Below are 22,577 nucleotides of genomic sequence, written 5' to 3'. Positions count from 1 at the left end.
TATTTAGTACTAAACGTAAAGCTGTAGTGGTTTTGTTCACAGTACTGACAGAATCAAATACACACATATTTTTGCAACCCAAGACTAAGTAGTAACTATAAACACTAATAGTATCAAAACTTGTGGTTGGTAGTTCTAGTTGGTTATTCAAGGGTACTGAATTCTTACCCCTTGTTATGGTAACTCAGAAACCTTATGATGGCAAGTCCTTATGATTCAGAATTTTGCAGATCTGCTGGGATCATCAGGGTCAGGTCTTCCCAGTGTATTCAAGTGAACAATAATATCCTTGAAGTCTTCAGCAGAGGATCTATATTTTCTGCTAATCTGAAGATTCTCTCCTACTCTTCTCTTTGCAACAGATTAAGGCCAGCTCTGTTCTTTCCAACTAGGTGAACAGATGCTTTAGTTCTTGCTGCTATAATATGAGACTGACTGCCCAACTCTTATTCTTCTTACCTTTTCCAATCCAAGAATTAACTTGGTTGGCTTTGGTGAAGAAGATACCTCCCTAGATCTTGTAGCTGTAGGCTCTCTTTGTCCATCAGACTATCCACTGGACCACATATCATCCTGGACCACAGGAATTATTACTGGATTAAGAGTCAGGTAAAAGTAAAGATATGTTGACTAAACCGATGTTACAAATACTAGTTAAAGCCACCATTAATAATGGCAATGGTATTAGGGTAACCCCAACAGTTGTAGTTGTAGATGACAAGTTCTGTGACAGTCATGAAGGCAGAAACATCTGACACTGCAGTAAGCATTAAGGCCGCTGAACTACCAGCCATGGCAACAGCAGAAGATACCAGAACCAATCTTAGTTGCAGACAGAAGACAACGCACGAAGTAAGCATGCAGACCTCTGAAACTGAGCAACACTGAAAAGAGCAGACCTACTCCACCAGAGAGGGAGTGACATCCTAGCTGGAGAGTGCTACACTTCAGGAGCCTGCTTTAGGTCACAGTTAGGTGTTTTAGGTTGGGTTTCCCCAGGAAGCAGACTGGGGAATATTTTAGGGAGCAAACATCTGTGAGAGAGTAAATAAAGCACAACTGAGCAAGGGAGAAGCAACTGAGACAGAGGCCACAGGTAACAATCAATAGGATACTCAGGATATCTCTAGTCTGCTCCTCAGAATTATTCCAAATTACTGCTGCTCCAAACAGGGATAAAGGGCAAGAGTAGTGTAAGAAAGAGTGCAGCCCACTCTGCTCAGCAATCTTTCAGTGTTTGCCTAGTTTATGTTTCTGATGTAATAATGGCAAATGGCAGACAGTGTATACTTACTTCTTATGGCAATGTATTATGGTAGAATCGGAATGATTTATAGATTAAAAACCCATGAAAGTTCTCATTACTAAATACCAATCTTAAAGCAACTGACCAGTTTTTCTTTTGAAGTCTGTAAATGTGTAAATGTGAGGGTAAGTGCAGGGCCTAAAATGGTCAGAAGAAGGTACCAGACTCCTGGAGTTACAGGTGAGCTGCTCCAAGTGGATGATGGAAACAGAACTTGGGTCCTCTAGAAGAGCAAACAAGAGTTCTTGACCACTGAGCCTTGTTTACAACCTTCAGCTTTATTTTTTGAAAAATGAACTACTTATTACCTTACCCTTACAGACCAGGAAACTAAGACTCAGACATTCAGTAACTTCACACTCCCATGGCAGTCACTCCAACACCAAAGGCTGTTAGTCCAATTCGCACCATTTGAAACAACCATATATTTTCTTTTTTAAAATGTCTGCATAGCCAGGCGGTACTAGCACACCTTTAATCCCAGCAGTCAGGAGGCAGAGGAAGATGAATCTCTGTAAGTTTAAGGCCGGCCTAGTCTATAGAACAAGTTCAAGGACAGTCAGGGCTACATAGAGAAACCCTGTCCAAAAGAAGAAAAAAAAACTTTGTATTGTGTAATATGTATACATATGTGCATATTCACCGGGCACATACACACCACAGCACATGTGTTGGAGTCAGAGGATAACTATAGGTAGATGTTAGCCATCACCTCCGACACTGAGATAGTCTCTTGTTCAGCACTACATACACAAAGGTAGGTGGACCACATACAAAACTGGGTGGACCACAGTCTTCAGGGATTCTCCTACCTCTAACTCCCATCTCTTTATAGGAACACTAGGGTTATAGACATGTACTACCATGTCTGGCTTTACCAGAATCCTACGTATACAACTCAGGCTTCGTGATTATGAGAAAAGGTATTTTACTCACTGTAATATCTTCCCAGTCTTAACAATTGGATCATGCATATTTATGTGAAGAAATTTATCAGATATCACTGGTGAGTAAAAAGAATCAAAATTAAGAATCAAATCTTCACTATCTTGTTCTTCCTTCATGCTTAGTTTCCAAAGGCCAGGTTCAAAGTGCACAGGTTCATAATCAATCGAGTACCAATGGTAAAAAAAATAAAAGTCCTAACCTTCCCATAAAAAACAAGTGCTTGGAGATTTGCAAACAACAGAACTCCATAATATCGACTGATAATAGCAAGTGACTTTGACTGAAAGGCAAAAACTATGGAGCCATCACTGATCCCTTCCCATATTCCTGTCACTGATTCTGCTGTGGCTAGTAAGTCTAGACAGTTTCAGTGTGCTAGCCTATCATGAAGAAGTTTCAAAGCTCTTCTTTGTAATCAATATTTTATCCTTCACCTTTTTCCCCAAGACAGGTTTCTCTGTGTAGCTCTGGCTGTTCTGAAACTTGTTCTGTTGACCAGGTTGGCCTTGAACACAAAGATTCACCTGCTTCTGTATCCTGAGTTCTGGGATTCAAGGCATATGTCAACAATGTTCAGCTTAATCCTTAATCATTTTTAAGAGAAAAAAAAAAGAACTATAAAAGTTCAAGGCTGTTCTGCTGTGTAATGAATTCCACTGTGCGCCGTGTGTTGTCTAAAAGTCAATAGCAAGATGCTCCCACTAAAAGGCTTTCCAAGGCAAATATTCTCTCTCTTTGTGCAAAGATACAACATCAAGAACATAACATAAAGACATGCCCAGGAACACCCTCTCCCCAGTTCTGGCTGCCTTCCATTAACTTGCTTTCTTTGCAAGGTCATGCTTTTCCATGTATTTGTCAGTCTGTCTCTCTTACTCCCTCTACCTCGTTTTTTTTACCTACTGCATCCTATCTTCTCGTTTGATTCCATATTCCTGAAATGTTTAACCAGATCATTCACTTAAAGGAAACAACACAATTTTAAATTGTGGTTCAGGACCATGGACAGTGCTAGTGGGTTGGCCTGTTGAGTGACCAGCTGAAAATTTCACATATTATTAGGTATATTTGTTGTGGTGGCTAAAAGTATATAAGGTTCTAGTCACAACAGTAAAACTCTGGTCTGAGCTGCATTATTTCTCTTCATGGAAGGAGTTTAAAACAGTAACACTACCATACTGCACAAATGGCATATAGCAGCTGTCCAGTGTTACTGGTTTACTAAATGGAACTTTTAAGTGATTGTTCCCAGTAAGCAACTGGAACACAAATCTGTGTGTCTTAAGCTGCAAATCTACAATGTCTATGCAATTACCTAAGGTTGGATTAAGGATAAGAATTGGATGGCGATTCAGTCATTCTCACTAGAGAATGCAAAATTAGCTCGAGATATAAAATGAAAATCACACGGGTGATTTTCTCTGATAATAAAAATAAAAAGTCCTTTGACAAGTCTCTTAACAATTAAAACAGTCCTTTAGCCATCCTTTGATACAAGTAAACTGACAAACATGTCACATGAATTTTCACCTAAACAGCAGCAGTCTGACAACTTATTATCTTCTTGGCAGCATGTGAGTCTGCAACCTGGACAGTGGTTATGCCACTCACCACCTGTGGGCACACTGCATGACAAGCTAATGTCACCTGCCTGTGCATACAGTTCATGTGCCACAGATTCTGAGGGCTTCACCTACTACTTCAGTGTAAAGCAGGTGATCATCTTGACACATAATCCTGCCTTGTCTTCCTACCTGACACACACAAAAAAAAAAACCACTTCAAGTGATGTCAAATAGCTCATCTCCCCATATTTGAAGCCTGTGGCACCAACCATGGGTAATATGCTCATGTTAATAACCCATAGACATCTTTCTTCTGGAATCTAAGAGTTCATCTTTGGCAGCTTACACATATTCTAGATACAAGGTTTGTGAAGAGTAGTGAACTCTTTTCAATGAGATGACACTGGCCCTTCCTTTTAGTCTGAACCCAACTGACCAATATTCAACTAACCCTTTACATGTCACCTGCTAGCACTTCCTCAACTTGCCCCTAAGAATCCTTGCTGGCAAAAAGAGCATGAAGGGACAAGACGATGAAGACTTATTCAAGAGGGTGGGTATAAAGAGAAGTCTGGTGTGAACTTTCCTGAGAATTCTCATTCTTCCCATAATTTAACATCCCCTACCCAGTGCTCCTGTGTCACAGGATCCAGCAAGATGACATTTCCATTTTTAATCCTACTAATATTTTTATATGTCTGGGCACAAATAGAAAAAACAAACGAAAAAATAAAACAAGCACACATTCAAATGCATACACATCGTCTCCAATGCCACCGGTCAGGCTGCTGCACCAGTGGAGTCATGGCTTACTCCCAGATTATGAATTCAACTGAGTTTATACTCTCATGACAACTCTTGAAGTGTCAATGGAACTAAACAGGATGTCTTATTATTGCTTTCCCTTACAGTCTAGAACGACCAAGGTAGAAACCCACTACAATACCAAAATACCTAACAATCTTGTAAATTGCATGAAGAGGGACTCCTTGGCACTTGGGTCAAAGACCTGACCATGGCACATTGTTTCTCAATGCTTTGTTACCCCAACTGAACAGCTTCTTCCCTATCTACTGATTAGCTTCCAAAAGCCCCTTCTATGGAAAATAAAAGCTCACATAGCATAAACTTTTGGCATAGAAAAACTGAAAATGCCACCTGGCATCAAGACCAACTAAAAAAAAAATCTTCGAAACGTACTAAAGTCCATAATGATAATTTTTCTTGGTTTTGGTTTGTTTGTTTGTTTTTTCAGGACAGGGTTTCTCTGTGTAGCACTGGCTGCCCTGGAACTCGCTCTGTAGTCCAGGTTGACTTCAAACTCAGAGATCCTCCTGCCTCTGACTCCCAAGTGGTAGGAGTAAAGTTGAACACCACCAACTCCCAGCATGATAGTTTTATTTTAAATATTTTGATTTTAATCATAAGTCTCATTCCAAAAGCAACTGTGAGGTTAAAACTGCATTTGTGGGTATGTGACAGACATTTTTGACTGAAGGTAGGTACTTGAACAGCACAAGTGATTTTCACCAGGGTCATGTCGACCTTCCGAAACTGTTATGACTGACAGCCTGGCTCACCTACCTAACGTCCCAACCAACCATCTCAATTTACTATGAAGAGGGCACCCCATCTGCATGTATCTAGACATATTTCTCTTCTAACATCCCAAAAGAGTCTTTGGACTGCTTAACTGGCAGGAAAACGACTAACCCAGGCAGGTAAGACAAACCGACAGGCCAGTGGCTCAGTCAGAATATCTCTATAACTGCTGTAAGGAGACTGAACTGTTTTAAAATCAGGTTGGGATCCACTGTTTCTGTCTCTAACCCACAAAGGCCCAGGAATGCATACCTCAAAATCCTCAAATCCTGATTCAAATATTGCCACCACTGTAATAAAGTCTATTTTATTCCTCCCTACATAATATTTGAGCTTCTAATTTTATTTAAACTCAAAATTAGTGTGCCAAGCATTAGAAGTCCAGGTTGGTTACTGTTCTACTCACTTATGCTTCTTGTAAGACACTTGGGATCCAAAATAACCACTGACTCCAGTATAGAAATCCTGAGTCACACCAATTCCTTATTTGTAAAGCCATGCATCTACAGCAGCAGCCTACATCAGTGATACAGGTGGGAGCTCTCTCCAAACTAAAGATAAAATATCTAAGTTGTTCATAAATGAGAGGAAGTAAACATTTTATATTGGAAATTTTATGGGCAGTTTATTAAGTTCAATGATGAAAGCTATCAGAAGAATATTCTCCTGAAAAATTTGTTTTTTCTTAGAAAAAATGAAAGGAAGATCCAAACCCTCTCAGCATAGCCACAGATGCTGTGGCAGTCACGCCTCTCTGGAGACAGGGACAGTCCATCAGTCTGAGGAGTCACTCCCTGGGGCAACAGGATTGTAGTCAGGATCATCCTCACCATCTTCTAGCTCCAAATCATCCATTTCTTGGAACAATGACTCATCCACCTCCACATTGTTCCCAGCTGTGAAGAATAAGACAGCCTTGCTTTTTAATCCAGAAACAGTCAACCAGTGTGAGTGTGTGTGTCTGTGTGTGTATGTGTGTGTGTGTGTATGTGTGTGTGTGAGTGTGTGTCTGTGTGAGTGTGAGTGAGTGTGTGTGTGTGTGTGTGTGTGTGTGTGTGTGTGTGTGTGTGTGTGTGTGTGTGTTCAGGCATGGAGAGGAAGGTATGAGGTAGTGAGGACACCCAGGCTACCAGTGCAAATCCTTCTGAAGTTGATTAGCAGAAACTCCAACAACAGAAGAGCAACTCCAATCTTCACAGTCATAGCCTAAAGTCTTGCTATTTTAAAAGAAGCTCATAGAATATTTAATGACAATGTAGCAAGCTATAGTTGCAAACAAGGACTCATTGGTAGACCATCACTAAGACCAGCCACATAGCTCAGCTTACCTAGTGCCAGCAGATATGCATATCATCTAAGCTCAGCTGTAACTTTTTACTTAATTGACTGTCAGATGGGACTTGCCTAATTCCCTTTACATACAACAGATAGCAAAGGCTTTAAGTGTCTAAGCCCTGTGTAAAGCACTGGCCAGGCTCTGCCTCAGCAAACCCTGCAGACATTGTCCTGCAGACAGCCTGAAGTAGATATAGGAAGATACCACAGCACTCCTCTAGCTGTGCAAATGTTTATCTTCCTTCCCTCCTAAGAGTCTAGTCTATTGACATTCAATCTAATGAGAATATAGAGAGCCTATCCTATATAAACTATAGTCTATATAAATAATACTATAGGGTTGGAAAGATAGTTCAGCCATTAGAGGCTAGGCTCACAACCAGAAATACAATGACAATGAACTGAGTCCAGGCCACAGAGTAACTTGAGTCAGAAGCACTGAAGGCTTCTCAAGCATTTTCAGGGAACATGTGAATCCAACAACAGAACACAAGGGTCAGGATGAGCAATTCTAAAAGTATTTAAAACGTACAAAAAGAATAAGATCTTGATACTTCCAATTAGAAGACAAGAGTCTTGAGGAAAAATATCTGGAAGTAACACAGGTAAGACCAGACTGAAATGGAACTATGTAGTTTTTTCCCCTATCAAAGAATTCTAAAGTTTTATGGTTAAAACTATAGAATATTCAAGGCTCCTAGAAACAGAGAGATTCATGGGCTGGAGAGATGGTAAGAGGACTCTTCCAAAGGACTCAGATTCAATTCCTAGCATCCACATGGTGGCTCACAGATCTATAACTCCAGTTTCAGGGATGTAATTCTCTCTTTTGGCCTCCATGGCCACTAAGTACCCATGCAGTGAACACAGTCACATGCAGTCCAACACTTGTACACATAAATAAATAAATCTTTAAAGAGAAAAAGATAAAGACATTGAAAGAATGATTTAAGCGGCTACGGTAAGTCCAGGCAAAAACAATAAAACCTTCAAATGAGAGATGGAAATTGCTGGGAGGCATTTCCAAGGTAGACTCAACAGGTCTCTGGGAAATCTACTAGAGATGAAGAGATACCTTGACCTGTGAGAAGAAAGGAGTCAGGAGTTAAGTGAAGCCAAGCATCCTGAAGCTTCTAATCCCAGCACTCACATGCAGAGGGAGGAGGATCTCTGTGAGTTTAAGGCCAGTCTGGTCATTGCAAGTTTCCAGGCCAGCTACTGCTATACAGTGAGACACTATTGAAGAAAGGGAGGGAGGGAGGGAGAGAGGGGGACAAGTAAAATGAATGAAGCTTCTAAAGAACAAGAGAGTGAGGTGAACGAGGGAGCTGAAATTCCTCAGCCAAAAACAGAAGAGAATATCCTAGTGAATTTATGATTTGTTTGATTTTAGTTTGTTTGAGACAGTCTCACTCTAGACTGGCCTATAACTCACAGTGTAGAACAGAACAGCCTGAAACTTAGGCAATTTTGTTCAGGCTCTAAGTGCAGAGATTACAGGTGGTGAGCCAACATGCCCAGCTTTGGGTTTTGTTTTTAAGATCATAAAAATAAGAATCTTGACCTATCTGCTAGAGAAGGTAATAATACATTTGAGGGGAAAAAACACATTGAGGACTTAGTGTAGTAAAATGACAGAGAATTTGACATGGCTGTGGGTTCCAGTCTTATCACCAGGAAGAAAGGAAGGGGTCAAGTGCCAGAAAGGGCCCCTATAAGGCTAAGAAGAATGATTAGCAGTGGGCCACATCAGCAGTGCCTACTCTTCAACAGCAGATAATCCAGGACATGTTTGAGAGGCCAAGTCTACGGAATTCCAAAGGACAGGGTAGACATGAGGGTAATGAGATGTACAACCCAAAGAAGGTGCTACATCAGCCAGATGTGAGAAGCATTGGGCCAGTGTAAATACAAGCAGCCATCAGCTGCAGGAGGCAGGAAGTAGCCCATGCTGCTCTTTGCTGTGTGAATAGTGGGAAGGAAGGCCAGCATGTAAGCATCTGTGGGTGGGCATGATGGATGCAAAAATAATAGGAGTTAGAGGTAAAGGAAAGAGGGTGAAACCTAAGGATAAAACTCCAGCAACTACACAGTAGGAGGGCTGGCTGTCCCCCAGGGGAAGTTCCACATCCACATCTCGGGCTTCTATAAACCCAGAGTGGACCATGGATTCCACTCTCTCACATCTATGATACAAACTTTTGAGGAAAATAGTCACCTGAGCCATGCTGTCCCAATTTCCAGCTGAAAGAGGCTTATGTACTATGACTGCCACCCTGGAGGTGCTTAAGACATCTGAAAACTTAAAAACATACTGCTATACGATTTAACATTTAGATTGAGCCTATAAATTGATCAACTGTTAAACCTTCAAAATTTTGCTTTTAACAGGTTGGTAGGAAATTTTCACACTAAATAAAAATAGTACTCTGCTTTTCACAGATACCACATCTACAAGGAAGTATAAAAGTATCTTACCATCCTCCAGGAACTGGATATCGGATGTGTCAAGATTATGATCTGTTTCAAATAACTGTTTCCCTAAAAAAATAAATAAATAAATATACTTAATTCAAATGGCATATCATTGTTTCATCGCCTATAATCACTTAAAAGGGTAAGACCCATGAAAACAAATCTGAACATCTCTATTTCTGGGAATATCAATAAATTTATGAATTGTAACATAGAATCAAGATATGTATTCATACTAAGACAGAAAACATGAAAACCCTAAGTTCCCAAGGTCTGGAAAAGTATGGGTTTAATTCTATCACCCTGAAGGTTTTTGGTCCTTCACATTCTTTTCTAAGGATCTGGACTATAAATCCAGACTCACCAAATATAATACAAAGCTACAGCATACATGGCAGCTATGAACTGTGTGTGAAGAGTGACGTATTTTTTTCTGTGGAAATCTATCCCAGTCATCTGCTGTCAGGAAATGGTGTGGGCTGTGGGGTGAGAGCACTATACTCACCACTTAGTTTATTTTTCCCTGCTTGTTCTTCTTCTTTCATTCGTTTCTTTTTAATTTCCAGGAGTTCTGCGTCAAATTTGGCCTTCCAACTCAAGAAATTCTCAATTGTAACAGGGGTGCCATGAAACAGTTTCTTAGAAAATGAAAGACACAGATGTCCTGTCAATGAGGCAGTAAACAAAACCAAAATGACTGTCTTCTAGATACCCACAGCTACACAGTGAAGCACAGACAGACACTACTGATGTCTGCCTGGGTGGGCTAGCTATCTATTTAATTTCAGCAGTTTACTCTAGAAAAGTCAAATTTTAAAAATATTCTTCTTGCAAAACTTAAAAAAATAAAGATAATGTGCAATGTACTTACTATACTTGCCAGAGCTATTTATTACGGTTATCTTGGTTTTAGTATGTTTTCAATACACGTCAATGTATAAGACTGCAATTACTTTTTTACTTCAGAGTTTGGAGGTAGCCCTGTTTATATCACTGTAACAGGGCTTGATAGCTCTGTTAGACACCCTGTTGAGAAGGATTTACATTTTTTGGTCTCACACAAGTGAGCTTTATCAATATGTCCTCGACCATAATTTCATTCCTAGGAAAATTCGCCTTTTAGTCTCACTATTGTGATTTCCAAAAGCAAGTTACTTACAAATACCAGAAAAGAAATCAAAGCTAAATATCAACTAAGCCTATAAAAGAATATAAAAAGCAAGGTTAAATTATACCTTCTCTGCTTCTTCTGCTTCCTTTTCTTTCTGCTTCTTTTCTTCCTCTCTTCTTGTTTTTATCTGATCAACTATTTCATTTAACTTTTCTTGAACAGCTGTCACGAGAGTGAAGATCATGACCATGCCAAGATTCTCCTCGGCCTGTGAAAAGCAAACACAGGAGAGAAACACACTTCTCAGGAAACTATAAGCTGCCCAAAGAAACAAAGTTATTTTATCAACTAAATTCCATGTTTATACAATGATTCCTCATTCAGTTATCCCATACAGTTGGGTAAGTAGACATTAACATTTGAGTATAGAGCCAGAAACAGTAGTAGTAAATCCCAGCATTTATGAGATGGAGACAAAAGTCCCTGAAACTCTTGGCTCCATAGGGAGTTCGAGGTATCCTTGTCTTTAATGACTAGGACACAGACCTAGGGAACAAGTAAGTATTGTTGTTCTAAAATCTGAGAATATAGACTTCAAACTGAAAACTAGTGAGGAAGATTAAGAATGGTCACTTTTTAATAATTAAGAGAACTTCCAGAGAACATACATGTAACATCAGATACGAATCCCAGCACAATAGAGTGGATGACTTCAATACCCCAAAGTATACACAACCTTGGAGAGAATCTATCAGTCCAAAGTGTGAGAATAAGTGACTGCTGACTCTTCATCCCTAAAAGGGACATATCTATCAGCCCATTCTGTCCCCAAGTTCAGAGGGCATCATGGAAGACTATAAGATCCAGAGGATAGGGAGATGTTCTATGTCTTCTGGACATGATATAGCCATTACATTTGTGATCTCATGACAGCTGTGCAAAACCTGCACTAAAACAAACTTTCCAAAATTCCAGCATCGATGGGAGAGGACACGGGGCCACCCATAACTGAGGAGCTCTTAGCAGTTGACAGCTTCTATGGAAAGAAGTCATTGTTCTTTGGGGTTTTGCCAACAGTGGGTTGCCTGTGCTCCAGTAAATGGTCCCTAGCCAACTGCATATTGGTAGCACTAATTGGTTTTAGTGAGCTATTTAAAGCAAGGGCTGGAGACAGAGAGCTCAGTGGGGGTTAAGAACCCAAACAAACTGCTCTTTAAGAAGTTGAAAGTACAGTTCCCAGTTCCTGTATCAGACAGTTACAACTGACTGTAACCATAGCTCCAGGGTGATCTGACACCTCTGAGAAAACCTGCACTCATGAGCATACCCACAAGAGACATACACATACATATGCATAATTAAAAATAATATAAATCTGCTTTGTTTGTTTGTTTTTAAGACAGTTTCTCTGTGTACTCTTGGCTGTCCTGGAACTTGCTCTGCAGACCAGAATGGCCTCAAACTCAGAGATCCTCTGCCTCCTGAGATCTGGTATTAAAGGCATGTGCCACTACACCCATCTTTAAGATAATAAAAAAGAAAGAACAGGACATGAAGGTGGGGGAGGTTATGCTGAGGTGGAATCTTGGGAGGAGAATTATATAAATGTATGAAATTCTCAAAGAATAAAAATCTTGTCTTTTTAAAAAAGATGCTTTGTGGTTATGTATCATGAATTCTGATTGGTCAGTGTACTATTTACATATATTTAAAAACATTTTCTAGCCAGCGTTTAATAAAGGCCAATAAAATATGCTACCATAAAGGAAAATGATTTCCTTACCTGCAAAGCTAGTAATTTTAAAATGTCTGAGACATCATTATCTTCCAGATTTTCCTGGGAGAATATTTCATAAAGGGGAGCCTCGTCGGGGTATTTTTCACTGTATGTAAACTTGAGAGTAGTCTGGACAGCTAAGGTACAAGATAAAAGTTTAATGTGAACATATTAAAAGTATAAAAAATCAGTGTTTCTACTGAGTCAATATTTGTAATATCAGTGAAAAGTAGCACAAAAGAATTACTAATATAAGCAACAACCTCAACGAGATGAGTCAAAGAAATCCAGAGAATGACAGAAGCTCCTTCTTGGCCATGAAACACACTCACGTACCACCTTTTTTTTTTTTTTTAAATCCTGGCTAAATAAACAAAACCTACTTCAAAATAGTATTAACAAAATTATTGCCATAGTCTCACATGCAGCCTTTCCTAGCAGAAGTTCCTGATGGCAGAAGACTTAACTGGAGCCTGGAATTCATATTTAAATATACAAAATGCCAGCAGGATGTTGCTGAGTGGCTAGGTGACACATTTTTGCACTGGCAGTTTTGAGAAGCTAAATGCTGGGACTATAAGCTTGTATTACCATACCTGCTAAAAAACACAGAAGCTTTTAAAAAAAAAAAAAAAGATTGCTTCTACTATAAGCAATACTAGGCATTCATTATAGAAAAGTATTGATAGCCGTAATGCTATCTGTGCATGTAACTGAATCATTTCACTACATGTAAACTCACCAAACCAGAGCATGTCTATAATTATTTACCAACTCAAAGTAAGAATGAAAGGTAGGGGGTTGGGGATTTAGCTCAGTGGTAGAGCACTTGCCTAGCAAGCGCAAGGCCCTGGGTTCCGTCCCCAGCTCCAAAAAAAAAAAAAAAAAAAAAAAAAAGAATGAAAGGTAGGAGATATAATCCATGGATAAAACACTTGACATATGAAAGCTGGGTAAAATATAGCACACACAGAATTTTAGTGACAAGACAGGAGGCAGATACAGGCTAGAGCTTGCAGACCAGGCAAAGCAAGACCAATACCTAAGATGGTCCTCTGATCTCTACACATGTCTAGATACAGTCACACTCACACACACACACCAGGGGCTGGAGAGATGACTCAGCAGTTAAGAGCACTAGCTGCTCTTCCAGAGAGGATCTAGGTTCAATTCCTAGCACCCACACAGTGACTTACAACCATCCATAACTCTAGATCTGAACCTTCTTCCAGCCTCTGCAGTAAGCAGGCATGTACACTTACATACAAGCCCAAAAACACTCATGTACATAAAATAATAAACTTTAAAAAAATAAAAATAAAAAGGAACTAAGATAGAAGAAACAAAATATATAGACATATCTACAATCTCAAACCTAACAGGTACATCATTCCAATTCGCTTCCCTAAGCATGTCATCATGTCCTGGTTAGGACAGAACTATGCTTATTATAACATCCCAAGTATCATTTACTTGTGTTGAAATACTTTCCTTACAGTAATATTCCATAAGTAGAAATACACAAAAGGTATTTTCTTACATTCCTGCTCCATGACTGAATAGCTTTCCTGTTCTAAATTCACAACAGCATAGTTCTCTATTCATCAACACTGAAAATTTACTGGATGAGATGAAATATCTTCATTTTTAATTTGTCTGAAGTACTAGTAAGAGTAGTTTCTAAATATTCATTTATAATGCCACATCTAGAAACTAAGTATCAACTCCCTCTGCCTACTCTTCTACTAATCAGTTCACTAAAATAAAGGATAGAGACAAAACTAGCAGAATCTAGGTATTGTTTTAAACAGTTAAAAACACTCCTCAAATTAAGACTGAACTGTAACACAGCTGTTTTTATAGAAGTGCTATTAGCTCCCAATAAAGGTACTATTCAGAATATGAGAATGATCTCTGGAAACTTTAATAAGAAAGGTAAATTCTGTCTCAAGGAGCAGTGCCTTCTGCACACATACTGGTTTCACATAGCCAACTGATACTGAAGAACTCAGGGGGCTTTGAGCAGTATTTATTTGGAAATTTAATGGAAATTTTGTAGATACTTATTTATAAAAGGACAGAAAGAATAACTGTGTCTAACATCCTTTTCCTTGAGATTTTAAAATATCTCAACGTGGAACTCACTTTCCATTATTAAGAAACTTAGTTTTCAAATGATTCCTCTAAAATTGACTGACTCCTCTTGAAAGAACTTGTGTGGCCGCCTGAGAAGACCATACTTGAGACTGACAGCTTATAGAACCTTTTAATTTACTATATTAACTGACTTAGACCAAAAATAGATAACCTTTATATTATTACTAAATTTAGTTTAACTTACTAATTTTAAAGCTGTTTTACTTTGGAGGATGAGATAGATAGGTATACATTCAGCCTGTTTATATCAGTCAATAAATAATTTATGCTTCCAAAGAAAATAGCAGAAATCAAAAAGTAATATTCACTTAGACATTTTTTGAACAAAAATCTCCACCTTCCCTTCATCTGCTGCATTGTTAACCTATCTGCTTCAGTTTTAAATACCAGACGTACTGATTGTACCCAACTACAGAGCCTGGACTACCTCTGTCCCTAAGAGTCACGCTCACACAAAACACAGGCTGCAAGCACAACAGTCATGCACAATAACAGTGCCTCCACACCTGCAGTGCCCTGCACAATGACTGCAGAAGGAGCCTAGGAAAACCACGACCAATTCCATCTTACTTACTTTCATCATTTTCTCCAGCCTCCGATGTCACAGTAATGGTGAAGCTGGGTGGGTTTTCTGATAACACTGCAAGAAAATACACATAGAGATTACTGAGGTGATTCCTAGGGCAGACACGTCCGGAATTTATTGCTGCTTAGCACTAGAAATTCATACCTCACCTGTATGTTCATTTCAACCAACACAAATGAACAGAACACTGAAATGATAAACCCACTTTTTCAATCAAGAGTAATGTTAATTTGCAAAGATGTACCTTTAGTAAATAACTCTCTAACCAATTAAATATTAAGTTGTTTATATTTTATTCCAAAATCTACCTATATATGAATTTGCCTTCCAAAAGACTCCTGAAAAGAATGGTAAACAAAAAATCTGGGTTTTTTTTCACCACCCAACAGATACTCATGTTATAATGGGTTATCTTGTTTATTCTACAGGCTTAAGTGGAGTCAAATCTAATCTTTCCCAGAGACTGAGCCACCTTTCACACAATTATAAAGAATATGACTATGAATCTGAACATCGAATTATTAAACACTCACTAAGCAAGACCTATAAGTAACATTTACACAAATAAGGAAGCTGCCAAGACCATTTTAGAGCATGTCTAATAACATCTGTTGATGATCTACTCCTACACAAGAATATAGAAAACACTGTGAGAAATCCATACCAGGACCCTGTGAGTACTGCAAAGTCAGCAAATACTAGCTTAATGGACTAAACTAATGGACAAAGATGAAAAAAATAACAAAGAAAATTAATATTAAAAATCAAGTGAGAAATAAACCAGGAAGCTCCTAGCTGCACGGGTGGCTCCGGTGCCTAAGCTTTATGCCAAGGCTGGGAAATAGTGACCTCTCACAGTTGGCAGCTGCTATGTGAACTCTGGGAGAGCACAGATGACTCAAGTCACCAGGGAGACTGCATGGCTTTAAAGTATCCACGCCTTCCTCAAACTACCTCAGACATCATTATCAGTAAAGGTTTTAAAACAGAGGCCATCATTGTGCCTTGAGTTTAAAACGCCATGATGAACATCTACAATCATTCAAAAGCAGTTTGCCCAAACAATGAAACACTCTCCCTGAACTCAAACTGTACATCAGTCTCAGATAATATACCTAATGCTGAAAAGGCACTAAAAGCTTGTTATATGCTCCCAGACAGGTTGTTCTTACCGATTTTAGGTATTACAATACATTAGATAGGTTTCATTCCTCTTCCTTAGCATTAACATATCATGAAATGTAAATATCATGATCATAGAAAGCAGAGCTTTAACCCAACAACATACCACCCAACAAGGACTCCAGAAGACTAATTAATTAGTCTAACAAACACAGTCATACTGAGCACCACATTGTACTTGTGCTGTGTATGCAGTTAAGTAAAAATCCTTTAAATCCAATACCAAGACCATAGTTTTATTCTCTTGACTATACTCAGCCAAATTTATGAGGTTAAACACAATTAATTTACCTTATATACTATAAAAAGAATGCCCAGATATAAGGTTTTCATTTCAGTCATATTCAAATATACAAGTACATCTCAGAAACAGTTAAATACATCGTCGCCTCAGTGCCCCGTTGCAGACACACAGAAGCTACCTACACACTCTCTCTCTCTTCAGCAATATGTGGCAGGGCTGCATAATCCACACAGGGCTTCATTAAAAGAAAAAAGGAAGTACTAACTGCTGATAAATTTCAAGGATGTTATTTGAATGAGGCTAAAAGCACTTTGTAAGTAGGCAGGAAGAGGGGGGATGTGTGTTAGGATACCCTGGTGGCAGAGCACAGTGGCTGGGAAGCTAAGGAACGTTTAGAGAAGAATTAAAGTTTTCTGTTAGATGGGCACATATGAGTGAGTGGACTAGTGAAAGTATGTTTGACAGTATAATCCTAGACAGTAACATGTTCAGCAGCTGGAACTGCATCTTTGTGCAAGGCTGTAAATCTAGCAACAGTGCACAGAATGGTAAGCAGAGGAAACTAGACAACCTCTACAATCAATCAGGCAAAGATAATGAGGTTCTGAACTAGGATGGGAGCCATGGGAATAACAGGAAATTAAGATGACAATGACAGGTTGAGTTTGCAGCTGTGAGTATGGTGCCACTAAACCAAAAAAGAGTACAGAAGGAATCAGGCATGATATATTTTAAACAGAGGGAAACCTGCAGGAATGTGAAGTAGACAATCAGAAATGAGGACACAGGAGAACCAAACAAGGTCTGAATCCAATTTGGATCTTCTGGTAATAGCTAAAGCTACCACACTGAGGAAATCATTAGAATTAGATTAATAAGATCATTAGAAAGAAAAAGGACAAGGGACAACAGCAGCTTTGTAAGAAATCCTTAATTTGGAGAAAAAGTGAGAAGGAAAAAAATTGCCAGATTGACAGCAGCAGCCACAGAAGACAGTAACAAACAAAATGTAAGCATTGTACAAAGGACAAGTCTCAAGCGGAAGGTAACTCCACTACCCCATCCACCCCACCACCATCTCTGCTCCACTTTCTAGTGGAGGTTTTATCACATCATTACATGCTTTCAGAAGCAGTTAAGGACAGATAGGTCTGGTGGCACCTGCCTATAATCCCAGCATTTAGGAGATTGAGGTAGGACAGTCAGGAATTTCAAGGATGTCCTCAGCTACACAGGGAAATGGAGGGTAACTAGCTATGTGAAACCCATCAAAGGGGTATGTAGGGGGTGGGGTGGACAAACATCAAAAACTAAAAACAGTTCTCTATTTGCCCTCAGTGAGTTAAGATTACTTATTGAAAGCAGTGGAACTATATAGTTTGAACACTAGAAAACCTAGTCATTCTGTTAACACTGGGTTTGATATGATTGTCTATAATGAGCACTGTACAGTTTGTGCATGGAAGACCTACTGACAAATTAGATCATATTAATCCCTGAGAAGGCCCTTGGTCATCTGGTTCCTGCTCACTTGTTAATGCTCTCAGTTCCTCAATCCCACCTCTTAGTTGATGCAATGTCACCACTTGTACTCAGAGAGTCCTGCTTTTACATGTGCCATGTCCCTCTGAAAGACTGTTCCCCTAGTTCTACTTAACTCATCATCTCTCAGTTTTCTAAAACAACTGGGCTATCCTCTCTTGAACGTATATTACCTACTTCCCTAATAGACTGAGTTCTTTCCTGTGTAGCTAATAAATACTTGGTAAATAAAGACGCCTAAAGGACACAGAGAGGTTATAACGAGAAGACTAAATGGCCTAATCTTGGGCAACAGAAAAGGTGGAGCAAACGAAGCAGAATTACCAATCAATGAGAAACCACAAGAGGACTGCAGGGTATTAGAACCAAAAAATAAAAATAGGACTTCAGAGCCAGAACCAGGAGTCATCCTGGCATTTCCAAGCTATGCTAATGTCCACACTTGCAGCAGAAAACCAGTTATGATTTAATAAAGACAAAGAACAGTAAGGCCCGAATAACAGAAGGATCAACAACTAAAACAGCATTGTTTCTAATAAGTAGTATCTTATGCTTACTAAACTATAATAAAGTATTTACATTAACATTACTTCCCATCACACACTTGAACAAAGTCAGGCTTGCAAAGGATACCACACCAACCTGCCACAGTGAAGAGGGAGAAATAAAGGAAAATGGGTGCACCTAAGAAAAAGAAATGCTAGAAAACTCTATACATGGGATAAGTTCTTACAAAGTGAAAACAGATATACTTTCTAACAGTTACCAGAAAATCTCCTTTTAAAAAACTGATAGCTCCCCCTCCTCCTCCTTCAATCCTTTATTTATCCTACAAGCTGCTGCTGCTCCTTGACCAAGATAGTGAGGCATTAAAGATAATCAAGAACTAAAGTCAGAAGCCCCTTCCTGAAGGAACACTCTTGAATAGGTGCTGCCAGAAGACTTTCATATACAATACAAATAAACTTTTACTTTACTTTTAAAGCCTAATGTTATACAGGTAGTGGTACATGCCTTTAATCACAGCACCTGGGAGCCAGAGGCAGAAGGATCTCTAGGACTTTGAGACCAGCAGTTTGAGACTCACTACACAGTGAGTTCCAACTTAGCCAAGACTACACAGAGAAACCCTGTCTCAGAAAACTGGGGTGGGGGGTGAGGGGTTGGGGATAGGGTGGGGAGAGGGGGTGGGTGGGTAATTGTATTTGCAAATATTACTAACCCCTATATTTTGTTTTGTTCTTTAAGATGAGTTTTCACCATATAATCCATATTGGTGTGGAATTTTCCATTCTCCTGACTCAGGCTTCCAGTGCTTGGAGGATAGGCATGTACCACCACACATGGTGGATTCCCAATTCTGATGTAATCTCACCACTGCTTGTTCTAATGCACTGCTATGGACTATAAACCACAGGTGTCAGACTTCCCCCACTGTAAAAAGATCACAATATTTCTAAAGTTTAGTGTGTGTGTGTGTGTGTGTGTGTGTGTGTGTGTGTGTGTGTGTGTGTGTGTGTGTCTGTCTGTCTGTCTGTCTGTCTGTCTGTCTGTCTGTCTATGTTCGTTCCCTGGGTGTGAAGAAGCCTGCAGAGACCAGAAGAGGGTGTTGGATCCTCAGGAGCTGGAGTTTCAGGCAGATATGGGGTAGCTGATAGAGGTCCCTAGATGAAGCAACATGTCCTAAACCTAAACCCCTAAGCAACCCTTTCTCCAGTCTTAGAATCAAAGTACTTTTGAGAAAAGCAGTAGGTTTCTAGTGGTGATGGACGGAATTAATAAGAAATCAGGGGAGATGCTAGGTGATACAGAGAAGAGAATGAAATAAATGTAATTAAGGATTTTGTTGCAAGCAGATAACAAAGGTGATGGTTAAAAGCTATGCCAAGGGGTTGGGGACTTAGCTCAGTGGTAGAGGGCTCGCCTAGCAAACGTAAGGCCCTGGGTTTGGTCCCCAGCTCCAGGAAAAAAAAAAAAAGCTATGCCAATGGGCTATACAAATGAAGCTCCTACTATATGAGTCCCTTTGCTTGTTAGGGAGTCTAATCTTTAAGAAAGAATTTCTCAAGAAAATCTGCTTTCACAACATGATCTCTCCTCTTCCTCTATATCATCCTAACTGCTGAGTGCCAATGACTACCATTCAGGAGCCCGATGAAGCACATACAGGATGTCCTCTTGGCAAAGCAGACAGAATTAAGGGAATTTGGTTTTGATTTAGTAAAAGTCAACCACGGACTTCCAAAACATTCCCTCTATCAGATATTCTAATAGAGAAATGGAAATAACTAAATTCTACTCCCTTAGCACATCCTTGTCAAGTGATGCACAAGTGGTAAGAGAATGGTACCATTGCAACCAAGTTACCGAACAGGCAAAAGGAAGAAACTGCAGAATGCGCAACTCTGGACCACGAGGTCACCACTAATGGAACAGCAACCAACAACAGCTGTACCTTTTTGATATCATACAAGGTCAGTAGACCTAACAAAGGCTTCTCTCCTAGTTCATAGGGTATGCACTAAGGAGAGGATGGGGTGGGGTAGGGTGCAGTGCACTGAGAGATCCAGTTCCTTCATCAGACCTAGCATTTGCCAAATCTGGTATTAAATGAAACACAAAATAAAGCCAAAATACTGAAAACTGGTGTTCGTGGCAAACTGACACAGGATAACTTTTTAAAGCCTGAACACAAATATGGAAGCATAAATACAACTGGCCACAAAACTGCAAACCTTAGTAACCCTCAGAATTTCTGAGCTCAAACACAGAAATATTTTATTTAAAAGTCCTACCTTTTCCCTAAAGGATTTCACTAAAAAAATGACCAAGAGCAATGCAAAATCCCTTAAGAACAATTACACAAAATGTTTTATTTATTGCAAAAATGTGTACAGATGCAAAAGGGAATTAGAAGAAGGCTCAAGAGGGGTTGAGGATTTAGCTCAGTGGTAGAGCGCTTGCCTAGGAAGCGCAAGGCCCTGGGTTCGGTCCCCAGCTCTGGAAAAAAAAAAAAAGAAGAAGGCGGCTCAAGAGTTTGCTGAAGAATGGTTGGGTGCATCAAAATAGTCATAAGTCATCATTTGTTATCCTGTCTCAGGCTCCTCATGCACTTGTACATCTGACAAAAATTTCATATTCTACCACTACTGGGACCTAGTAAAATTCCACACAATACTACTTTAAGACCTAAAAATGTCACCGTTGTAAGACACCCTAACAAGAAGGACAAGTTAAAAATATTGTATGCCTCATGCATTTTTGCTTCTGCCTACAAAGGTTCATGTCTATTATATTTCTAACGTACTAGAAAGGTCTCAGCATTGATTCAGACCATATCGGACAACTGACGCTAGCGCTCTATTTCAGTTTGACATTGACATATAAGCATGGATAGAGAAGGGAGCCAGACTCCAGACACTCTCAAACCCCTCTTCGCTCATCCCCTTAACATCCGCAGCACAGCTGTATTGCTGGTGCACACGACTGGAGCTACACAGGAGTAGCTGAGAGACATCTGCCTGTTGGCAAAGCAGAACAAGATTTGCTACCATTGCAAGCAGGTGGTCAAAAGTGAAGCCAAAAATTAAAACTAGGCTAAGCAATGAGAGGAATGCTTTGGAGTTTAGGAGTTAAAGCAATATGCCTTAGGTGGTAACTGACAACACTTAGAGGAAGGGCTGTGGAATGTAAATCCTCGCCAAGCCCCAGCCTACGCGTTCATACTGACTTTACCTTGAGTGCTTCCCTAACTTAAGAAAAAAAAAAAACAAAAAGCACTGAAACTGACTCACATGGAAGGATTCTACTAATGAACTTCCTCACGGATGTTTTCCCTTAGCCCCATCTGAGCAGAGGCTGAAGCCCCAACCCAAGTCTACATGGTGTAAAAACTGGGTACTTCTGTCCGGAGGCAGCGCGGAAGCCACTTGCCTTCCCTGGGCCTCCAGAACCGCGACGATGTCTAAGATACCTCAGATCCACGGCGGCCACATCCGTGCATCAGGCATTCTACAGAATACCTGATCACTCTTATACTTAAAATAAAAGACAAACCCGGGTGTGATGTCAAAAGTCAGCATCTCAAACATCACCTCAGGAAAAACAGCTGCTACTTCACCAGGGCTTAAAACAGGAGGGGATGGGGGGGACATTCAGCGGCTCTGGAGAGATTCTTCGCACAGCCAGAGTTTCCCTCCGCGTGCGTCAGTGAATCTCGGATGGTTGCGGTTACGCGAAACCAAGGCGGTCGGGATCAATTTCATGGCCTCCGCCGAGCCACCCAGACCTTCGGATTTCAAGACAGTGGGGAAGGGAGCAGGCTGGTCCTGGAAACTGAAGAGCGAGAGTTAGGGCCGCGGGGCCGCGACCTCCGCCCCAGGGCGGGCGGCCGCCAAAGTCACCTGTGAAGGAGTCGGGGTAGATGGACTCCAGAGCCTCCAACTCGTTGCGTTGTTCCTCGCCGTAATCTGTCATCGTGGCCCGCTTTGCTGCCCATGCATCAGCGCTACACCCTGGTGGTTGGCTGCAGCGGACACCGCGGCCGCCGGCTGCTGGGTGGGCGCACGCGCAGAGTCCGGGTGGAAAGGCCGGGAGCCACGCCTGGCTAGGCTTGCTGAAAAATAGCCGCAGCTCCGCTGGCCGCCGGATCCCAGCGTCGGAGTTCGACTTGTCGCGCCTGGAATGCCGGCCTCCGATTCGCTGCCTGCCCGCCGCTGCTCGGGACTGGCTGGAGGGTGACGTCTAC

At 40.4% G+C, this 22,577-nt stretch overlaps 2 protein-coding genes across 5 annotated transcripts in view; both read right to left on the bottom strand.

Moving 5' to 3' along the window:
* Positions 1–22,577, bottom strand: part of P4ha1 (prolyl 4-hydroxylase subunit alpha 1) — a 1,160,453-nt gene that overhangs the window by 870,678 nt on the left and 267,198 nt on the right. The gene's annotated exons all lie outside the window — the stretch shown is intronic.
* Positions 5,201–22,435, bottom strand: Rwdd1 (RWD domain containing 1). Of its 2 annotated transcripts, none has more exons than XM_032888367.1 (7): positions 21,887–22,190; positions 14,851–14,916; positions 12,126–12,256; positions 10,467–10,610; positions 9,737–9,869; positions 9,235–9,297; positions 5,201–6,317 (listed from the first exon to the last, which is right to left on the bottom strand). In XM_032888367.1, the coding sequence occupies exons 4-7, from the start codon at positions 10,590–10,592 to the stop codon at positions 6,196–6,198; spliced, it is 444 nt and encodes a 147-aa protein (XP_032744258.1). In that variant the 5' UTR covers positions 10,593–10,610; positions 12,126–12,256; positions 14,851–14,916; positions 21,887–22,190; the 3' UTR covers positions 5,201–6,195. The 2 variants fall into 2 exon arrangements, with proteins under 2 accessions (XP_032744258.1, XP_032744257.1); XM_032888366.1 differs by lacking the exon at positions 21,887–22,190 and adding an exon at positions 22,234–22,435 and having other exon boundaries at positions 6,016–6,317.

This window comes from Rattus rattus, chromosome 18, assembly GCF_011064425.1.
Source record: "Rattus rattus isolate New Zealand chromosome 18, Rrattus_CSIRO_v1, whole genome shotgun sequence".
Lineage (NCBI taxonomy): Eukaryota > Metazoa > Chordata > Mammalia > Rodentia > Muridae > Rattus > Rattus rattus.
This window is presented reverse-complemented; position numbering and strand designations above follow the sequence as displayed.

Coding starts and splice junctions, on each gene's coding strand:
- Rwdd1 (XM_032888366.1), bottom strand. CDS start 22,306: ATGACAGATTACGGCGAGGAACAACGCAACGAGTTGGAGGCTCTGGAG. Junction 14,917..22,233: donor CTACCCCGACTCCTTCACAG/GTGACTTTGGCG, acceptor ATTTTCTTGCAG/TGTTATCAGAAAACCCACCC. Junction 10,611..12,125: donor TAAAATTACTAGCTTTGCAG/GTAAGGAAATCA, acceptor TGCTTTTCACAG/GCCGAGGAGAATCTTGGCAT.